The 18,740-nt window shown below is 40.2% G+C and overlaps 1 protein-coding gene across 5 annotated transcripts in view; it reads right to left on the bottom strand.

Moving 5' to 3' along the window:
• The window catches only part of TMPO (thymopoietin), a 37,772-nt gene that overhangs the window by 13,476 nt on the left and 5,556 nt on the right, over positions 1-18,740 (bottom strand). For 3 of the 5 annotated variants that reach the window (XM_004053723.5, XM_055358869.2, XM_019038358.4), the window contains exons 2-3: positions 9,299-9,425; positions 5,339-5,497 (exon numbers count right to left, since the gene is read on the bottom strand). In XM_004053723.5, the coding sequence (XP_004053771.4) occupies positions 5,339-5,497; positions 9,299-9,425 (286 nt within the window). Of the gene's footprint in view, positions 1-1,235; positions 4,037-5,338; positions 5,498-9,298; positions 9,426-18,740 lie in introns of those variants that run through there. The other 2 variants (XM_004053722.5, XM_019038357.4) reach the window with 1 other exon arrangement.

The following is an 18,740-nucleotide window of genomic DNA, read 5'->3' as shown; positions in this document are numbered from 1 at the left end:
CTCGTCCCAGTCCTTATAATAAAAATAACATTTCTTTGAAAAGAAGCCAATACTTATATACTTGACTTGTCACCATGATAGTTATTAACCTAACAACGCAAGTTTATGTATTTTTTAATAGGCTTCAATATTACAGTCTCCTAGTCTTAAATTCATCATCATTTGAAGATCTAGGTTTTGAAAAGACTGATTTTAGTTAACATCCCTGGCAGGGCATGGTGGCTCATGCTTGTAATCCCAGCACTTTGGAAGGCCAAGGTGGGCGGATCACCTGAGGTCAGCTTAAGACCATCCTGGCCAACATGGTGAAACTCCGTCTCTACTAAAAATACCAACATTAGCCAGGGTTGGTGGCAGACACCTGTAATCCCAGCTACTCAGGAGGCTAAGGCAGGAGAATTGCTTGAACCTGGGAGGCGGAGGTTGCAGCAAGCCGAGATCACACCATTGCACTCCAGCTTTGGGGACAAGAGCGAAACTTCATTTCAAAAAAAAAAAAAAAAATCCCTTTTTGTAGACATTTATCATGGTATAGCAAAATTAGTAAGTCAGTTGTTACTTCTAAAACTTCTACTACCAAAAATTTAAGTTAGATTACTTTCTTATTGAAGAGACAGCAAGGAAGTCAATTCTAAAGTTTTACATGAACTCTGAACTTGTGTGAAAAAGTGGTCAAGACATCTATGTGTCTTGCTAACTTTCCAATGTTAATACTAGTTAGTACAGAATCTATTTAATACTTGCAGGTTTCCCAAAAATGAACAGTGATTTTTATCAAGTTAGTTTAAACAGTTCAGTCTTTATTTAGGACTAAGATTTCAAGTCCATCTCCCAACACTTCTATCAATGGATCTGTCAATGTATCTACGTTTGGTACAACCCCTAGCAATATAAAATCTATTTTATGCTCTGTTAACTCAGAATCTAAGAACTAGAAAGCACAAAGTAAAAAAAACCATTAGTAGTGGAATAGAAATCGGTTAAACGAATAACGTATCTGGTTACAGATTAATTCCTCTTATAAATTTAGATTCCAACAGTCAATAAAAACATGGTCCTCAAACAGAAGAAAAACCATACAATAATCAGAATATTTTCAATTATACCACTGAAATGTCAAAGTGAGTTTCAATGATGAAATGGAAAAGGGGTGTTCATACACAAATGTTTAACTTGTTGCAACTCCAAGAATAAAGCACACAGAACAACATGTTTCTGGAGACCACACAACACTGTTCAAATTTAACAACTTTATTGAATTTGCAGAAGCATTCTACAGTAATACATTTTTAAAAATCACATAGCACTCAGTAGGTACATGTATACATGTACATTTCAGAAGACAACAAATAAAATTACTCTCAGAAAGCTGCAAAGATGGACACATATAATTTAAGAATGTGGTAATGGCCAGAGGGAGTACCCAAGAGACCATATTTTATTATGCTTAAGGCTACTACTTTCCACAATACCTCTGCAGTTAAGACTCTTAACTTACAATCATAGAAATGAAAACACGATAATACACTGCTTTATACAGACATACAGATACTGGGATATAGTATAATTTCTTATGGCTTTAAAAAAATTTAATTTGCTTTTAGAGTCTATATTGCTAAACTTAACTTTCCACAAAATACAATATATCATGAAAGCAAAGTATTATTTTTTAAAAGGCCCCATTATCTGACAAAATAGATGGTGAACATGCACTATCCCAGGATATCTATTATTATCCAAAGAAGTGTTTCTCAAAGTGTGGTCCATGGTACTGGTCCACGAATTGGTTGCTACCAGTCAATGAAGAGATAAATTACTTGCATCAGAGTGTAAATCAATACATTGCTTTAGCTATTAATAAAATTTTGCTAAGAAATCAAATCCTGTCATTGACCTAAAAAGTATCTCTAGATTTAAATTCTTGTGCATGCTTATCTTGCCTGTGGATAAGTAACAGTTTGTAGACTGGTGCTTTGAGTTGCATTGATATAGACTACTATGATTGATGTTGCAGACATGAATAACAAAGAAAAGTAAGAAAATATGAGCAAAAATATGGACAAGTTATGGAACGTGAAAAGATACTGAGATAAAAGTATCAAAAAGAACAACATCACTGTTCTGAATGTGTAACAAATGTTTAATTCTGTCCTAGGTATAAAGGAGGATGCATATTATTCTGTTGAACAGTAAATACTCCTTATATCCTAATTAGAATTTTCTTAGTTTTGGAGAATTGTAAAAACATAAGTAAAGCAGGAAATATAAAACAACTTAGAGACTAATATGTGATCTAGAAAGCGTTAAATTGTTTGTACCAGGCTTCCTATCTACGCAAATCTTTAAAAAAGACAAGTAGTTCTACACAGGCAATTACTTTTATACCGTAATTTGATGGGTAGAAGCTTAACATTTTGTAATTAGCCCTATCTGGAAACTAAAACAACCTTAACAGAAAACAAAATGTTGGCAAAAAGTACCTGAAAGATAAGATAGATGTCTTTTTGTTCTTAATTTTACTAGTGTTTATTTCCACGCTTTTTAATTACTTTGCATACTTCTCCTCCAAATAATGTTCCACCTTTAAAGGGAGTGGAAGCCAGCTTATTCTTAGAAGCTAAATTAATTTTGCAATCCTTCAGCCAGAGGTATCGACGACCTACAGTGGAATTTCCCATGGTATGGGCAGCCATCTTCACTTCATCAAATGCAGCTTCACAAATATATGAGGCTGCATCATATGTTTTGCTCAGAATCCCAAGCGCTTGGTGGGTACGACTAGGATCTGAGCTAAGAATCTGTGCAGCTTGACTAATGTCTGCCTGCATAGCCTTAGCTACAAAGGCAGTGTGGGTTGCAATCTGCAATGCTGATGCTGCAGCTTCATATGCTCTACAGAGTGCTAAGTCCAACTGTTGATTGCAAGACTCAGTGGAGGCTGCTTGAATACCTGCTAGTGGAGTGGCTTCAGAAATAAACCCTAGGATTTCATCATCTACTTTTGGAACTGATAATATCTGTGTTGCCTCCCTGGAAGAAACTGGGTATTTGCATGCCAGTGAAGGCAGCTGCCTGTCAACTTGCTGCCATTCTTCTTCAATTACTTTTAAAATAGATTCATGGAAGGGAAAAGATAGTTCTGAGGCATCTATTTTATCATGCTGTGATTGCTTAGCCACTTCTAGACCTAAGGTAGTGAGTGAATGAGAGACAACAGTTTTGGCAAAAGAAGACATCAGTTCGGATCCAGGTATGTTCTGAAATGCCACAAAGGAACCTGAATCCCTTTCCTCCACTGACTTCTCACTCAGTCTAGGGACTTTTCGTGGAGACAGGAATTCAGTTTCTTGAAACTCAGACTGATCAATTCTCTTCTGTATGTTTTCTACATCCAGTGGGGGCGTAGAGTTAGAAGTTCCAGGCAAACTACCTACCCCACCCTGGACCAACAGAGAATTGACATAATCTCTGATTGCCTGGGCAAGTGGCGGAGAAATCAGTTGTGAGCTCTCAGACTCTTCTAGTGCTTTCCTTTTACTGGAGAGAGGTGATTGATCTGAAATATGGGACCTCTCAGGACATAATGGTTGAATTCCACTTTTCTCTCTACCGCAAATATTTTCTACTATGTCTTTATAGTAACCAGTGGTGGTTTCTTTAATCAGTGAAGGAGAAGCTGCAGTAGAGACCAACATGGCACTGTGTTCAGGCTGAGAAGATGACGAAGAACTTTTCTCTAAACACCTATCATGGCTAGACTTGCATGAAATAAACAAATTCCTTTCAGAGGCTAACTTCTGCAACTGTCCCCTGCCAGGCAAGTTTGTGGCAACAAGAGGCTCCCTAGGTAGGTCTCCCTTAGAAGTATGCACTTTCTTAGCTGCCTGTAGTTCGGTACTGCCCAAAGGAGGACGGGTGGAGATTTCAGGAAAAGAAATACCCTGAAAAAATCCACCACCAGAGGGAGTAGTTCCAAGTTCAGAAAAAGGAACAATATCCCTAGTGGACTTCACTTTCTTGTGTTCTTTCTTCTTTCCTGTAGAGGCAAAAGAGGCAGGAAGTTTAAGCATTACCTGTGTTTGAGCTGATTTTATTCTTTGCCTCTTTGCTAAAAATAGTGCTGTCAAAGGAAAAGACTCTATAGTTTCATATTCTGAACTAATCTGCCAGATTTGCCCTGGTAGACAAAGCTTATTGAGATATAAACAATCTGGATCAAAATAAATAATCACAAGTCATATTAATTAAAAGTTTACAAAAATCAAGTTGTACTTATAATTTTTAAAGGACATTTATTTCACATACTATCCTTAAAAAATATTTAAGGCCGGGCGCGGTGGCTCACGCCTGTAATCCCAGCACTTTGGGAGGCCGAGGCGGGCGGATCACGAGGTCAGGAGATCGAGACCATCCTGGCTAACATGGTGAAACCCCGTCTCTACTAAAAAAATACAAAAAATTAGCCGGGCGTGGTGGCGGGCGCCTGTAGTCCCAGCTACGCGGGAGGCTGAGGCAGGAGAATGGCGTGAACCCGGGAGGCGGAGCTTGCAGTGAGCCGAGATCGCGCCACTGCACTCTAGCCTGGGCGACAGAGCGAGACTCCGTCTCAAAAAAAAAAAAAAAAAAAAAAAAAAAAAAAATTTTTAAACATCATGATCAAATTTTAAGATACTATACAGTCTACTAAAAATATAGTCAAAATATTTGCTTTAAAGTTGCCTTGAGGTCAGATTAACAAAAACTGCGAACAATTTAAATGCCTATCAATAGAGAACAGAGAAAATATGCCATATTTAAATGCTACCACTATGTATTAATTATGAATAAACAGATATGTAATTAACAGGATTAGATTTCAAAAATAATGGAGTAAGAAAAAGCAAGTGATAAGATTTAGCATACTGTTTATATAAATTTATTCTTAAAGTATAAAATAATACCATGTATTAGACAGATGTGTATGTGAAATATAAAACTTGAAAGACAGGCATTCAATTAATAATAGTAGTTACTTCTGTGGAGGTGATAGGTACAGGTAAGTACGAGGAACTTTGCCTTTACTTGTAATACTTTATTCTCTCAGAAAAATGAGATTTGTAGCAAAAAAGACAAAGTTAACTTGCAATTTCAGGTGATGGAAAATTATGAATTTGTACTATGTTGCTTCTTAGAATTTTCAATAAAAAGTATTTAAATCAAATTACAGAATTACTCTAATGACACAAATAAAATTTGTGTATCTTGCCAATATTGTTTTAAATTTTACTTTCTTCATGGTCACTGTATTTTGAGTGTGAAAAAATTACATACATTTGATTAACATCATTTAAAATTTTACCTTCTTCATTGTCACTGTATCTGTCAGAATCATTACTTCCATTCTGCCTTGTATTTTCTGCTGAAGAAGAAATTGTTGGCAGAGGAGTAGAAGATCTTGATTCTGTTCCTTGTTCCCTCAGTTTCAAAAGCTTTTTCTCATATAGCTTCCTGGTTGTTCCTGGATTAAGGCAGAACTTGCTTTAGTACCTGTATTGTTTCATTTAGGATGCAGCTCAGACACTATCTTCAGCAACATTTTAAGCTATTTTCACCCTTTATTTTTCTAAACTCAAATTCTTAAAAATACCATATAATGCGGCCAGACATAGTGGCTCACGACTGTAAACCCACCACTTTGGGAGGCCGAGGCGGGTGCATTACTTGAGGTCAGGAGTTCGAGACCAGCCTGGCCAACACAGGGAAACTCTATCTCTACTAAAAATACAAAAATTAGCCGGGCATGGTGGCACACGCCTGTGATCCCAGCTACTTGGGAGGCTGAGACAGGAGAATCACTTGAAATTGGAAGGCAGAGGTTGCAGTGAGCTGAGATCCCACCACTGTCCAGCTGGGAGAGGAAGTAAGATGCTGTCTTAAAAAAAAAAAAAAAAAAAAAAGGACGTGGTGGCTGATGCCTGTAATCCCAGCATTTCCAGAGGCCAAGGCGGGTGGATCACCTAAGGTCAGCAGTTCAAGACAAGCCTGACCAACACGGTGAAACCCAGTCTTTACCACAAATACAAAAAATCAGCTGGGCCTGGTGGTGGGCACCTGTAATCCCAGCACTTCCAGAGGCCAAGGCGGGTGGATCACCTAAGGTCAGCAGTTCAAGACAAGCCTGACCAACATGGTGAAACCCAGTCTCTACCACAAATACAAAAAATCAGCTGGGCCTGGTGGTGGGCACCTGTAATCCCAGCCACTCAGGAGGCTGAGGCAGGAGAACTGCTTGAACCCAGGAGATGGAGGTTGCGGTGAGCTGATATTGCACCATTGCATTCCGCACAACTATATAATGCACTCTTTTTACAACAGGTGGTTTTTTGGGAAATGACATTTCTTTTAATAGCATGAAATACATAGTAGATTAATACAGGCCTTTCTATAGACCATCTACTGAAAAGCCATGTATGACTATTTTTGACTGAAGTCTTGCATTTATTTTCTCTACTACTACGTAATAGTACTTGCCAAGGTAGAAAAATCACATGTAAGCGGATTGTACCTCTATGAAAAATAACTATGATTAAATTTCCACAACTCTAAGACATTAATATGCCTGTATTCAGTTATGGGGAAAAGAAAAGTTCTATAAATCAGATTTAAATATAACAACTTTGCAGTTAAAATGACCTTTTATGGAAAACACATATCACAAAGCAAAATTGATTACAAATTCTTAATACATTTGAACATCAGTGACAGTTTAAAACCAAAATAGATTTTGTTTTACATTAACTGTATTATCTTTCCTTAACTCCTGTAAGATGAGCAAAATGAGAATGGATATTTTTTAGAAGCAACATGTGTCCAGAAATGTTATATAAATAGCCTTAAGATGAACAGGTCATACATCAACATATAATTTAACGTATGCTGATATTATAACACACATTTTTCAGTGTCTCCCTTTTGGAATTTCTTTTTTTTTTTTGAGACAAGGTCTTGCTCTGTTGCCCAGGCTGCAGTGCAGTGGTGCGATCATAGCTCACTGCAAACCTGAACTTGTGGGCTTAAGCAATCCTCCCACCTTTGCCTCCTGAGTAGCTGGGACTACAAGTGTGCACTACAGGCCTGGCTACTTTTTTTTTTTTTAAATAGAGACAAGGTTTCACTATGTTGTCCAGGCTGCTCTTCAACTCCTGAACTCAAGCAATTCCACCACCTTGGCCTCCCAAAGTGTTGGGATTACAGGCATGAACTACCATGCCCAGGCCTTTTAGAACTTTAAACAAAAACATTTTTTAAAAGTGTTATATATCTGTTGGTACTTGTATATGAATAAGCTTATGATTATTTGGAAACAGCTTATACATTAAAACAAAATATTCTAAATCTTTATTTGCAACTATACCTATAGCAAAACCTACCAAATCTCTAGTGTCCACAATTTTAGGTAACTTAGAAGATCAAGACCAGATGCAGTGACTCATGCCTGTAATCCTAGGACTTAGGGAGGCCTAGGTGGGAGGACTGCTTGAGCCCAGGAGTTCAAGACCACCCTGGGCAATACAGTGTGCCCCCATCCCTACAAAAACTACAAAAATTAGCCGGGAATGGTGGCACGTGCCTGTGTTCCCAGCTACTTGAGAGGCTGATGTGGGACTGCTTGAGCCTAAGCTGAGGCTGCAGTAAGCCATGACTGTGCCACTGCACTCAGCGTGGACAACAGAGCAAAGACCTTGTCAAAAAAAAAAAAATAATAATTAAAATGGAATTTTCTCATCTTGAGGTTATTGCTAAGACCCTCCAAAACTAAGGCATAATCAACACTGCAAAATCTTCATCACCTAAAAGTAATCCAACGATGGAAATCCAGTGTATTTAGTCCTAGGTTTTTGTTTTTTAAGGGTATAATTCTTCAATTCCAATCAAGATAGGACTTTCAAAAGGGTACTTTTAATGATAAATGAAAAAGGGGCTCAGCGTGGTGGCTCACACCTGTAATCCCAGCACTTTGGGAGCCTGAGGTGGGTGGGATCACCTGAGGTCAGGAGTTTCAGACCAGCCTGGCCAACATGGCAAAACCCCATCTCTACTAAAAATATAAAAATTAGCCGGGCATGGTGGCAGGTGCCTGTAATCCCAGCTATTCGGGAAGCTGAGGCTGGAGAACTGCTTGAACCTGGGAGGCAGAGGTTGCAGTGAGCCAAGATCACACCATCGCACTCTAGCCTGGGCAACAAGAGCGAAACCCCGTCTCAAAAAAAAAAAAAAAAAAATAGGGTACTAGGCTAGGAATTTAATAACCTCATTAAGAAGAAGTCTGTCACTAACTCACTTTTTCTTTTTCCCTTATTTATTTATTTATTTTGAGACAGGGTCTTGCTCCACTGCCCCTGGCTGAAGTACAGTAGCCATCACGGCTCACTGCAACCTTGACTTCCCCCCACCATCTCAAGCAATCCTCCTGCCTCAGCCTCCTAAGTAGCTGGGACAATAGATTTGTGACACCACACCCTGCTAATTTAAAAATTTTCTGCAGAGATGGGATCTCCCTATGTTGCTCATGCTGGTCTTGAACTCCTGGGCACAAGCAATCCTCCCATCTTGGCCTCCCAAAGTGTTGGGATTACAGGTGTGAGCTACTGCGCCCGGCCATTAACTCATTTATTTGGGCAAATTTGCCCAGCTATGTTACCTCAGATTTTCCTCAATTGTCATATAAGACCCATGTCTCAGCAGAAGTACAATATAAGTGGCCAGGCACGGTGGCTCACACCTGTAATCCCAGCACTTTGGGAGGCAGAGGCGGGCGGATCACAAGGTCAGGAGATCGAGACCATCCTGGCTAACATGGTGAAATCCCGTCTCTACTGAAAAATACAAAAAATTAGCCAGGCTTGGCAGCGGGCGCCTGTAGTCCCAGCTACTCAGGAGGCTGAGGCAGGAGAATGGCACGAACCCGGCAGGCAGAGCTTGCAGGGAGCCGAGATCGCGTCACTGCACTCCAGCCTAGGCGACAGAGCAAGACTCCATCTCAAAAAAACAAAAAACAAAACAAAACCAAAAAAAAAAAAGTACGATATAAGCACCATATAAAACAATCTCAACAATAGAAGTAATTTTGGAGATTATCTAATTCAATCCTCTCATTTTATTTCACTCATTTACAGTCAAAGAAACACAGGTTCTGCTGATAACAAATGATTAATGACAAACCAGTCCTTGGAACCTAAACTGCTAAACAAAAAGGAGAAAATAATTTGGGGTCCTGCTTCAGAGAAAAGATACTGTATTTGAAATTTTATCAACTTACCCACAATAGGACCAGGATTCACTCCGTATTTCACAAGCTGATCCAAAAGATCTTCATTAGTGAGCTCTGTTACATCTAGATCATCTTTATCTTCTTGTCTGGGTTTATCAGTTTTTTTTGTGGCTTTCTGTAAACAAAGTCCAGTAATCATTTCCATATGAATTTAAGTGTTCACTTACTAGATAATAACCTGTATAACATAAACATGCAAACTCACTACCAAATTGGTTTATAGTAATATCAGGCCTTAGCAATTCGATTAAATTAAGAGCAACTCATTATTGGAGAACACTTTCTAAGTTGAACTGTAATCATACAAACCGCACAGCCAAGCAAGTAACTTAAAGACATTGTTGTTAAAATAGTCCATTTTGGATTACCTATCTAAAAGAGATAGTAATGGCATCAAAAATGCAAAAGAGCAACTAAAAGTAAAACTGACTTTGGATAACATTTTCTTTTAAATAACCTTTTTTTTTTTTTTTAATGATACAGGGTCTAGCTATGTCACCCGGGCTGGAGTACAGTGGCTCCATCTCAGCTCACTGCAACCCCCACCTCCCAGGCTGAAGCGATCCTCGCACCTCAGTCTCCCAAATAGCTGGGACTACAGGTGCGCACCAACCACCCTTGGCTTTTTGCCTGTGTTTTTTTTTTTTTTTTTTTGTAGAGATGGGGTTTTTGCCATGTTGCCCAGGCTGGTCTCAAACTCCTGGACTCAAGTGATCAGCCCACCTTGGCCTCCCAAAGTGTTAGGATTACAGTTGTAAACCACCGCACACAGCCTAAATAACCAAAAATTATATTTCATTTCTTAAAGCATATAACTCCAATGGCAACGGAAACAGATCAGCATGAACCACGCAAAGTAAAGCCAGACTGGGCTTAAAATTTTTCATCTAAATGATCATGAATGCTACTTACTAACTTTTTGATAATCCTTAAAAATTTAAATTAATCCAGGAAAGTTTAAGACTTTACCATACGGGCTTACGCTTAGATACATATATAGAAATGATTTTCTTTTCTTTTTCTTTTGGAGATGGAGTCTCGCTCTGTTGCCAGATTGGAGCACAGTGGTGCAATCTCGGCTCACTGCAACCTCCGCCTCCCAGGTTCAAGCGATTCTCCCGCCTCAGCCTCCCGAGTAGCTGGGAGTACAGGTGTGCGCCACCACGCCCAGCTAATTTTTGTACTTTTAGTAGAGACGGGGTTTCAACATGTTGGCCAGAATGGTCTCGATCTCTTGACCTCGTGATCCGCCCACCTCAGCCTCCCAAAGTGCTGGGATTACAGGCGTGAGCCACTGCGCCCGGCCAGAAATGATTTTCTTTAAAACAGCATATGAGAACTTAAGAAGGCCAAATGAATACAGTTGGCTCTCCATTCTCCCAAATGAATACAGTTGGGTTCTACATATGTGAATTCAACCAACCATAGATCAAAAATACTTGGGGAAAAAAAAGACAATACAACAATAAAAACACAAATAAAAACACAGTATAACAACTATTTACATAGCACTTACATTGTATTAAGCGTTATAAGTAATCTAGAGATGATCTGAAGTATAAGGGAGGATGTGTGTAGGTTACTACACCACTTTATATTAAGGGACTTACTAAAGCATCCCCAGAGTTTGATATCCATGGCCGGGTCCTGGAACCAATCTCTACCCCAAGGATAGGAGAAAGGACTGTAAACTCCTTGTAACACAGTTATTTTAGTAGCTAGTTTATGACTTAGGAAGGAAATCTGACAGACTTCATGGTTAAATTATCACCTGTGACACAGTTTAGTCACCAGATTAACTTCTGTACCACCAGTTTACTAAAAATAGTCAAAATAACTTGAAACAAACTTTGAGGGAAAATTTGAAAGTTTTAAAATTAATTTCTACAAAGGCAGTATTTACTGGAAAAACTATAAATTTCCAAGGTTGAACAAATAAAAAGGAAGCAAAAGTACGGATACCTTTTAAGGCTGTGGCAAACAGCCTGACAAATGCCTCAGTGATCACAGAAAAAACATCAGAGTACTGAACAAAAAAATGGCTAATTAAACAATGGCAACATCAAAGTAAATTTTACGAAAAAGGCTAAAATTATCAAGTTGTATGGAATGCTCACTTTCCAATCATATTAGGGGGAAAAAATCAGTAATGATTTGACTATGTACTGGAATTCCTGTTTTTAACAATAAAAATGTTCTGACCTAGAATTGTCAGGCTCAAATCAAATCTTTTTTTTTTTTTTTTTTTTTTTTGAGACTGTGCCTCACTCTTATCCAGGCTGGAGTGCAGTGGTGCAATCTTGGCTCACTGCAACCTCTGCATCCCAGATCCAAGTGATTCTCCTGCCTCAGCCTCCTGAGTAGCTGGGATTACAGGTGTGCACCACCACGCCCGGCTAATTTTTGTATTTTTAGTAGAGACGGGGTTTCAGCATGTTGGCCAGGCTGGTCTTTAACTCCTGACCTCAAATGTTATGGCCGCCTGAGCCTCCCAAAGTGCTAGGATTACAGGCGTGAGCCATGGAACCTGGCCTGAAATACTTCAAATAAAGCAAGATATGAGAAATTCTTTTTAAAAAGCTGCTAATGGCTAATCATTCTATAATCAGAAGCCAAAAAACCTTCACCAAAAAAATAGCTGCTCACAAGAACAATTATGTCAACTTACGAGAAATCTTAAATAGACGGCTGTGGAGAGTTACAGTGAGAGTACTTTTAGCAGGCTTTAATTCACATACATTGCACTGACCTAGAACTGTCAGGCTCATATCTGGAAGCAACCCACACCATAATATCCAAATAGTTGCCTAGGGTCTAAGAGTTCTAAGACTTATTTCTTTCAAGAAAAGATTTAATCAAACAAACTTAATCCTATGTTACTGACTTACTCAAATTTTCCAAAAAGTGCAGTCGGGTAGTACAGAAAAACTAAATAATGCTTAAAATAAAAATAAAACATGGAAAAACAATCAATCAGGTTCAAATTATTTGTACATAATCCCCACTACCACGAGAATGTTCAAATTTACTATCAATAAAACATCCAGGAAATTCCAATTTTTCAAACCCGCCTGAGAGGTTTTCAAGAAATCTCTTTGGGCCAGGTGCGGTGGCTCATGCCTGTAATCCCAGCACTTTGGAGACCAAGGCGGGTGGATCACTTGAAGTCAGGAGTTCGAGACCAGCATGGCCAACACGGCAAAACCCCGTCTCTATTAAAAATGCAAAAATTAGCCGGGTGTTGTGGCACACGCCTGTAATCCCAGCTACTTGGGAAGCTGAGGCAGGAGAATTGCTTGAACCTGGGAGGCGGAGGTTGCAGTGAGTTGACATCATGCCACTGCACTCCAGCCCGGGCGATAGAGCAAGACTCTGTCTCAAAAAAAATCTTAACTCTTTTTTTTTTTCTTTTTCAAGGTGGAGTCTCTTAACTCTGTCGCCCAGGCTGGAGTGCAGTAGCGCCATCTTGCCTTGCTGCAACCTTCTGCCTCCCAGGTTCAAGCAACTCTCCTGCCTCAGCCTCCTGAGTATCTGGGACTACAGGTGCATGCCACCACGCCCAGCTAATTTTTGTACTTTTAGTAGAGACAGGGTTTCACCATTTTGGAAAGGCTAGTCTCAAACTCCTGAGCTCGTGATTTGCCCACCTCAGCCTTCCAAAGTGCTGGGATTACAGGCGTGAGCCACAGCACCCAGCCCAAAATCTTAACTCTTGTTACCTCTATTTGGAAAGGTCTTACCCATTTCTGATTCTTCACCTTGGGCCAGATAATCTGTTTGTAATTGTGTAGCCCAGGTGATCTGGATGCAGCATTGAGGCAAGCAACAGAAAGCAGACGCACTATCATCCTCATATTCTTATTCCAAGCATCTAAACATTTCTAAAAAGACTGATACAGGAATAACCCCCTGATAAATGTTTTGTCAAATCTGGGGAAGGAAAAAGTAATTTATTTTTGAAAATCCATTTCTTATTAGAAATAACAGGCCTATCAAATCTAAGTAAAAACCAATTCTCGGCAGTGGCTCATGTCTGTAATTCTAGCACTTTGGGAGGCCGAGGAGGGAGGATCTCCCGTTGAGGTCAGAAGTTTGAGACCAGCCTGGCCAACACGGTGAAACCCCATCTCTACTAAAAATACAAAAATTAGCCAGGTGTGATGGCACACGCCTATAGTCCTAGCTACTCGGCAGGCTGAGGCTGGAGAATCACTTGAATTGGGGAGGCGGAGACTGCAGCAAGCCAAGATTGCGCCACTGCACTCCAGCCTGGGTGATAAGGCCAGACTTCGCCTAAAGAAAAAAAAGAAAGAAAGAAAGAAAATCAATTATATTTCCTTCAAACATAATGAAAAACATCAGCTGAACAAAGATATCTTAAATAAGTGACCAACAAATCTACATAAGGTAAGTCAGATAGATTAAAACCAAAAACGTGATTTTTTTTTTTTTGAGATGGAGTCTCACTCTGTTGCCCAGGCTTGAGTGCAGTGGCATGCCCTCCATCTCCCAGGTTTAAGAGATTCTCCTGCCTCAGCCTCCTAAGCAGCTGAAATTACAAGCACGCAACACCATACCTGACTAACTAATTTTTGTATTTTTAGAAGAGACAGGGTTTCACCATGTTGGCCAGGCTGGTCTCGAACTCCTGACCTCAGGTGATCCACCTGCCTCGGCCTCCCAAAGTGCTGGGATTACAGGTGTGAGCCACTGCGCACAGCCAAACGTGATTTTTAATCTGTTAGGAAAAAAGTTCCAGAAAAGTGATGTCATTTTATAAATCTCAGATTTAATAAGGATAAAAAATTAGGAGACAGTGTGCTGTACATGATTAGCAGTTTCAGTCAGGAAAAAGGAAGCATTAGTTGCATTAAATTCTGCCTCCAGAAAGCTTTGTTCCTTTAAGTAGATCACTTAAGAGTTTCACTCAAAAATAGTACCTACTATGCTACCCGATGATCTCTAACGTATTTTTCAACTTTAAAACCCAACAGCTCTATGATACCACCGATGAGCTTCTCTAATTCCTTTAATCTCTACCTCTAGTATAAAGATGCTGAACCATAACAATATATTCTAGTGGGCACTTATTATGTATTACGTACTGAGTTGTGTTCCAAGTGTCTTTGCATTAACTTACAGAGTCCTAAAAATCTATGGAATAAGATGCTAATATCCCCATCTGACAACTCAGAAAACTGAGGTTCAAGCATGCACTTCACTAACTCAGGAAATCTGCATGCTATGATATACATGTCACTTTCACTTATCTACCTTATTCGTTTCCCAAAATTATATTTTAGTAACATTGCACTGTATTGCCCTGACATTAAAGATAAAAATTCAGAAATCATTTAATAGCTATTAATTACTAAGCACTAGACACTTCACATATGCAATGGCATGTACTCCTCAATCTGATTAAGTAGCTATTAGGTTATTCCTATATTTCAGGTGAAAATAGAGGATCTTAGATTAAGACACTGTTCAGCGTCATATGAATAAGTGGCAGACGTGGAATTTGAATCTATAACTATGATTCACAAGTCTGTAAACTTAACACCTTATTATACAGTGGTGATCAATTTGTGATTTAATTAACATATCCTATTGGTAGCATGCTTTTATGTTCTTTTCCAGGTCTTCAAATATTTCCTATTGAGAATTCATAATTTGGCCAGGAGCAGTAGCTCACACCTACAATCCCAACGCTTTGGGAGGCCTAAGCAGGAGGATCCCCTGAGGCCAGGAATTCAAGACCAGCCTGGTCAACATAGTGAGACTATCTCTATAAAAATTTTAAAAATTAGCTAGGCATGGTGGCACACACCTGTAGTCCCAGCTATTCCAGAGGCCTGAGCCCAGGAGTTTGAGGCTGCAGTGAGCTATGATCATACCACTGCACTACAGTCTGAGGGATAGAGCGAGACCCTATCTCTTAAAAAAAAAACAAACACACACACAGACAGGCGTGGTGGCTCACGCCTGTAATCCCAGCACTTTAGGAGGCTAAGGGGGGCAGATCACAAAGTCAGGAAGGAGTTTGAGACCGGCCTGACCAACATGGTAAAACTGTCTCTACTAAAAATACAAAAATTAGCTGGGCATGGTGGTGCACGCCTGTAATCCCAGCTCCTCAGGAGGCTGAGGCAGGAGAATCACTTGAACCCGGGAGGTGGAGGTTGCAGTGAGCCGAGATCGCGCCACTGCACTCCAGCCAGGATGACAGAGCAAGACTCCTTCTCAAACACACACTCATAATTCACCAGAACAGATCATTCAAGAATATTATGCTCCACTAGATCCAAATAGCTACACCTTCAGGCTCTGCCTCTTAAAACAAAAAGGCAGACTGCTAACTCTGTAAATGTTTATTTTTGTGTCCACAATCTAGGTAGTTTCAACACCTAAAAATATTGGTAGCAAGATACATAAAATAAAAAGCTTAGAAATAAGAAAACAAAATAAAAACAAAACTTTTAACATGCAAAGTTTTGTCACATTACACCAAGTGAATCCAAGAGACTATGGTAGAAGCTGAAATGAAACAATTTCTTATTTAATTAAAAATGTTCCCCATAGGCTGGGCACGGTGGCTCACGTCTGTAATCCCAGCACTCTGGGAGGCTGAGGCGGGAGGATCACAAGATCAGGAGATCCAGACCATCCTGGCTAACACAGTGAAACCCCGTCTCTACTAAAAATACAAAAAAATTAGCCGGGCGTGGTGGCACGTGCCACCACGTAGTCCCAGCTAATCGGGAGGCTGAGGCAGGAGAATGGCGTGAACCCAGGAGGCAGAGCTTGCAGTGAGTGGAGATCACGCCACTGCAGTCCAGCCTGGGTGACAGAGCAACACTCCGTCTCAAAAAAAAAAAAAAAAAAAAATTCCTCATAAACCCATGATTAAATAGAAGGTATATGAATGCAAATAGTTAATCTTGGCCAAATCCACATTAATGCTTGATTTGTCTTAAAATGTTAAAAATCTCCCTTATCTGCAACTCTCAAACATAATCTGGCTTTCTCCTATAATATAAATAAATATTCTTTTATTCCTTTTACCACTCCATTATGCAGAAGATTATAAATATTCTTTAAGAAATATGACCTGGAGGCCAGGAGCGGCGGCTCATGCCTGTAATCCCAGCACTCTGGGAGGCCGAGGCGGGCAGATCACCAGATCAGGAAATAGAGACCATCCTGGCTAACAGTCTTTACTAAAAATACATAAAATTAGCCAGGCGTGGTAGCGGACACCTGTAGTCTCAGCTAGGCAGAGCTTGCAGGGAGCCGAGATTGCGCCACTGCACTCCAGACGGGATGACAGACTGAGACTCCGTTTCAAAAAACAAAAAAAAAGGAAAAAAGAAAGAAGTAAGACCTGGTATTGGCCGGGTGAGGTGGCTCATTCCTGTAATTCCAGCACTTTGGGAGGCCGAGGCAGGTGGATCACGAGGTCAGGAGTTCGAGACCAGCCTGACCAACATGGTGAAACCCTGTCTCTACTAAAAATACAAAAATTAACCAGGAGTAGTGGTGTGTGCCTATAAGTAATATCAGCTACTCAGGAGGCTGAGGTAGGAGAATTGCTTGAATTTGGGAGGCAGAGGTTGCAGTGAGCTGAGATCATGCCACTGCACTCCAGCCTGGGTGACAGAGTGAGACTCCAACACACACACACACACACACACACACACACACACGAAAAATATGGTTGGCCGGGCGCGGTGGCTCATGCCTGTAATCCCAGCACTTCGGGAGGCTCAGGCGGGTGGATCAACTGAGGTCAGGAGTTTGACACCAGCCTGGCCAAGATGGTGAAACCCCATCTCCACTAAAAATACAAAAATTAGCAGGGCGCAGTGGTGGGCACCTGTAATCCCAGCTACTTGGGAGGCTGAGGCAGGAGAATCGCTTGAACCCGGGAGGCAGAGGTTGCAGTGAGCTGACATCACGCCACTGCACTCTAGCCTGCGTGACAGAGCAAGACTCCATCTCAAAAAAGGAAAAAAAAAAAAAAGAAAGAAAAAAAAAGAAATATGACCTGGTATTATTTTTATATGGAGCTAAAAATGACCAAAACGTAAAATATAGTACATATAAGAGGAATTGACATGAATAATTTTACACATAAATTATTATAAATGTCTTCTTTTCCTGTAAACTTAAAATTTTTTCCTATGGCTGATAAAAACATCGAACAGACTCCTAATTATAACTCACTTGTACTTAACGTACTTTAAAACAGAAAATGACGCTGACTACCAATATTTTTCTTCAAGTTGTTGGCATGGCTATTAAGCCCAGTCAAGGGTAAACACCTCTTGAGTTTTAAATACTCCAGGTAGAAGACATTTAAACCTGTAATTACGAAATAAGTTTTCTTTATATGGATGAAATAATTAAATGAAACGTAAAGAGCTTAATTACCATGCCAATAGACCTACTAGGTACTCTAAAAAACATGACTTCTGGGCTGGGTGCCATCGCTCATCCTTGCATTCCCAGCACTTTGGAAAGCCCAGGGGGACAGATCCCCTGAGGTCAGATGTTCCAGACCAGCCTGGCCAACATGGCGAAACCGCTTCTCTACTAAAAATACAAAAATTAGCCGGGTATAGTAGTGTACGCCTGTAATCCCAGCTACTCGGGAGGTCGAGGCAGGAGAATCATTTAAACCCAGGAGGCAGAGATGAAATCGGGCCATTGCACTCCAACCTGGGCAATGGAGACTCCGTCTCAGAACAAAACAAACAAAACAAAATAACAACAACAAAAATTACTTCATTTTGGCCGGGCGCGGTGGCTCACGCCTGTAATCCCGCAACTTTGAGAAGCCGAGGCGGGAGGATCACGAGGTCAGGAGATCGAGACCATCTTGGCTAACACGGTGAAACCCCGTCTCTACTAAAAATACAAAAAATTAGCTGGGCGTGGTGGCGGGCGCCTGTAGTCCCAGCTACTCGGGAGGCGGAGGCAGGAAAATGGCATGAACCCAGGAGGCGGAGCTTGCAGTGAGCCAAGATCGCACCACCGCACCCCAGCCTGGGCGACAGAGCAAGACTCCGTCTCAAAAAAAAAAAAAAAAACCTTCATTTTACTCAAAACTTATTTACATGATGCTAACCAACTTCAATTAACATATGAGTTGGACAGACAAGTAAACAAACACAATTCATTTTTAAATCCCCAAAGTTTTAAACCCAGTAGTTAAGAACACTTGGTAGAAACTCAAAATTGCTGGATAATCTTAATTTAAAAATGTTTACATTTAGGTCTTCTTACCCCCTCAAAGAACACAAGGTAGATGGGGACATAAACTCTCTTTTACCAAGTGGCTGATAGGAAAACATTAAAACTGAGATGGTTGTTTCTGTGTAAAAGAAATCATCCTCAAAATAAATAGGAACCAAGGCTGAGGCAGGAT

The sequence above is a fragment of the Gorilla gorilla genome, chromosome 10, assembly GCF_029281585.2.
Source record: "Gorilla gorilla gorilla isolate KB3781 chromosome 10, NHGRI_mGorGor1-v2.1_pri, whole genome shotgun sequence".
NCBI classification, from domain to species: domain Eukaryota; kingdom Metazoa; phylum Chordata; class Mammalia; order Primates; family Hominidae; genus Gorilla; species Gorilla gorilla.
This window is presented reverse-complemented; position numbering and strand designations above follow the sequence as displayed.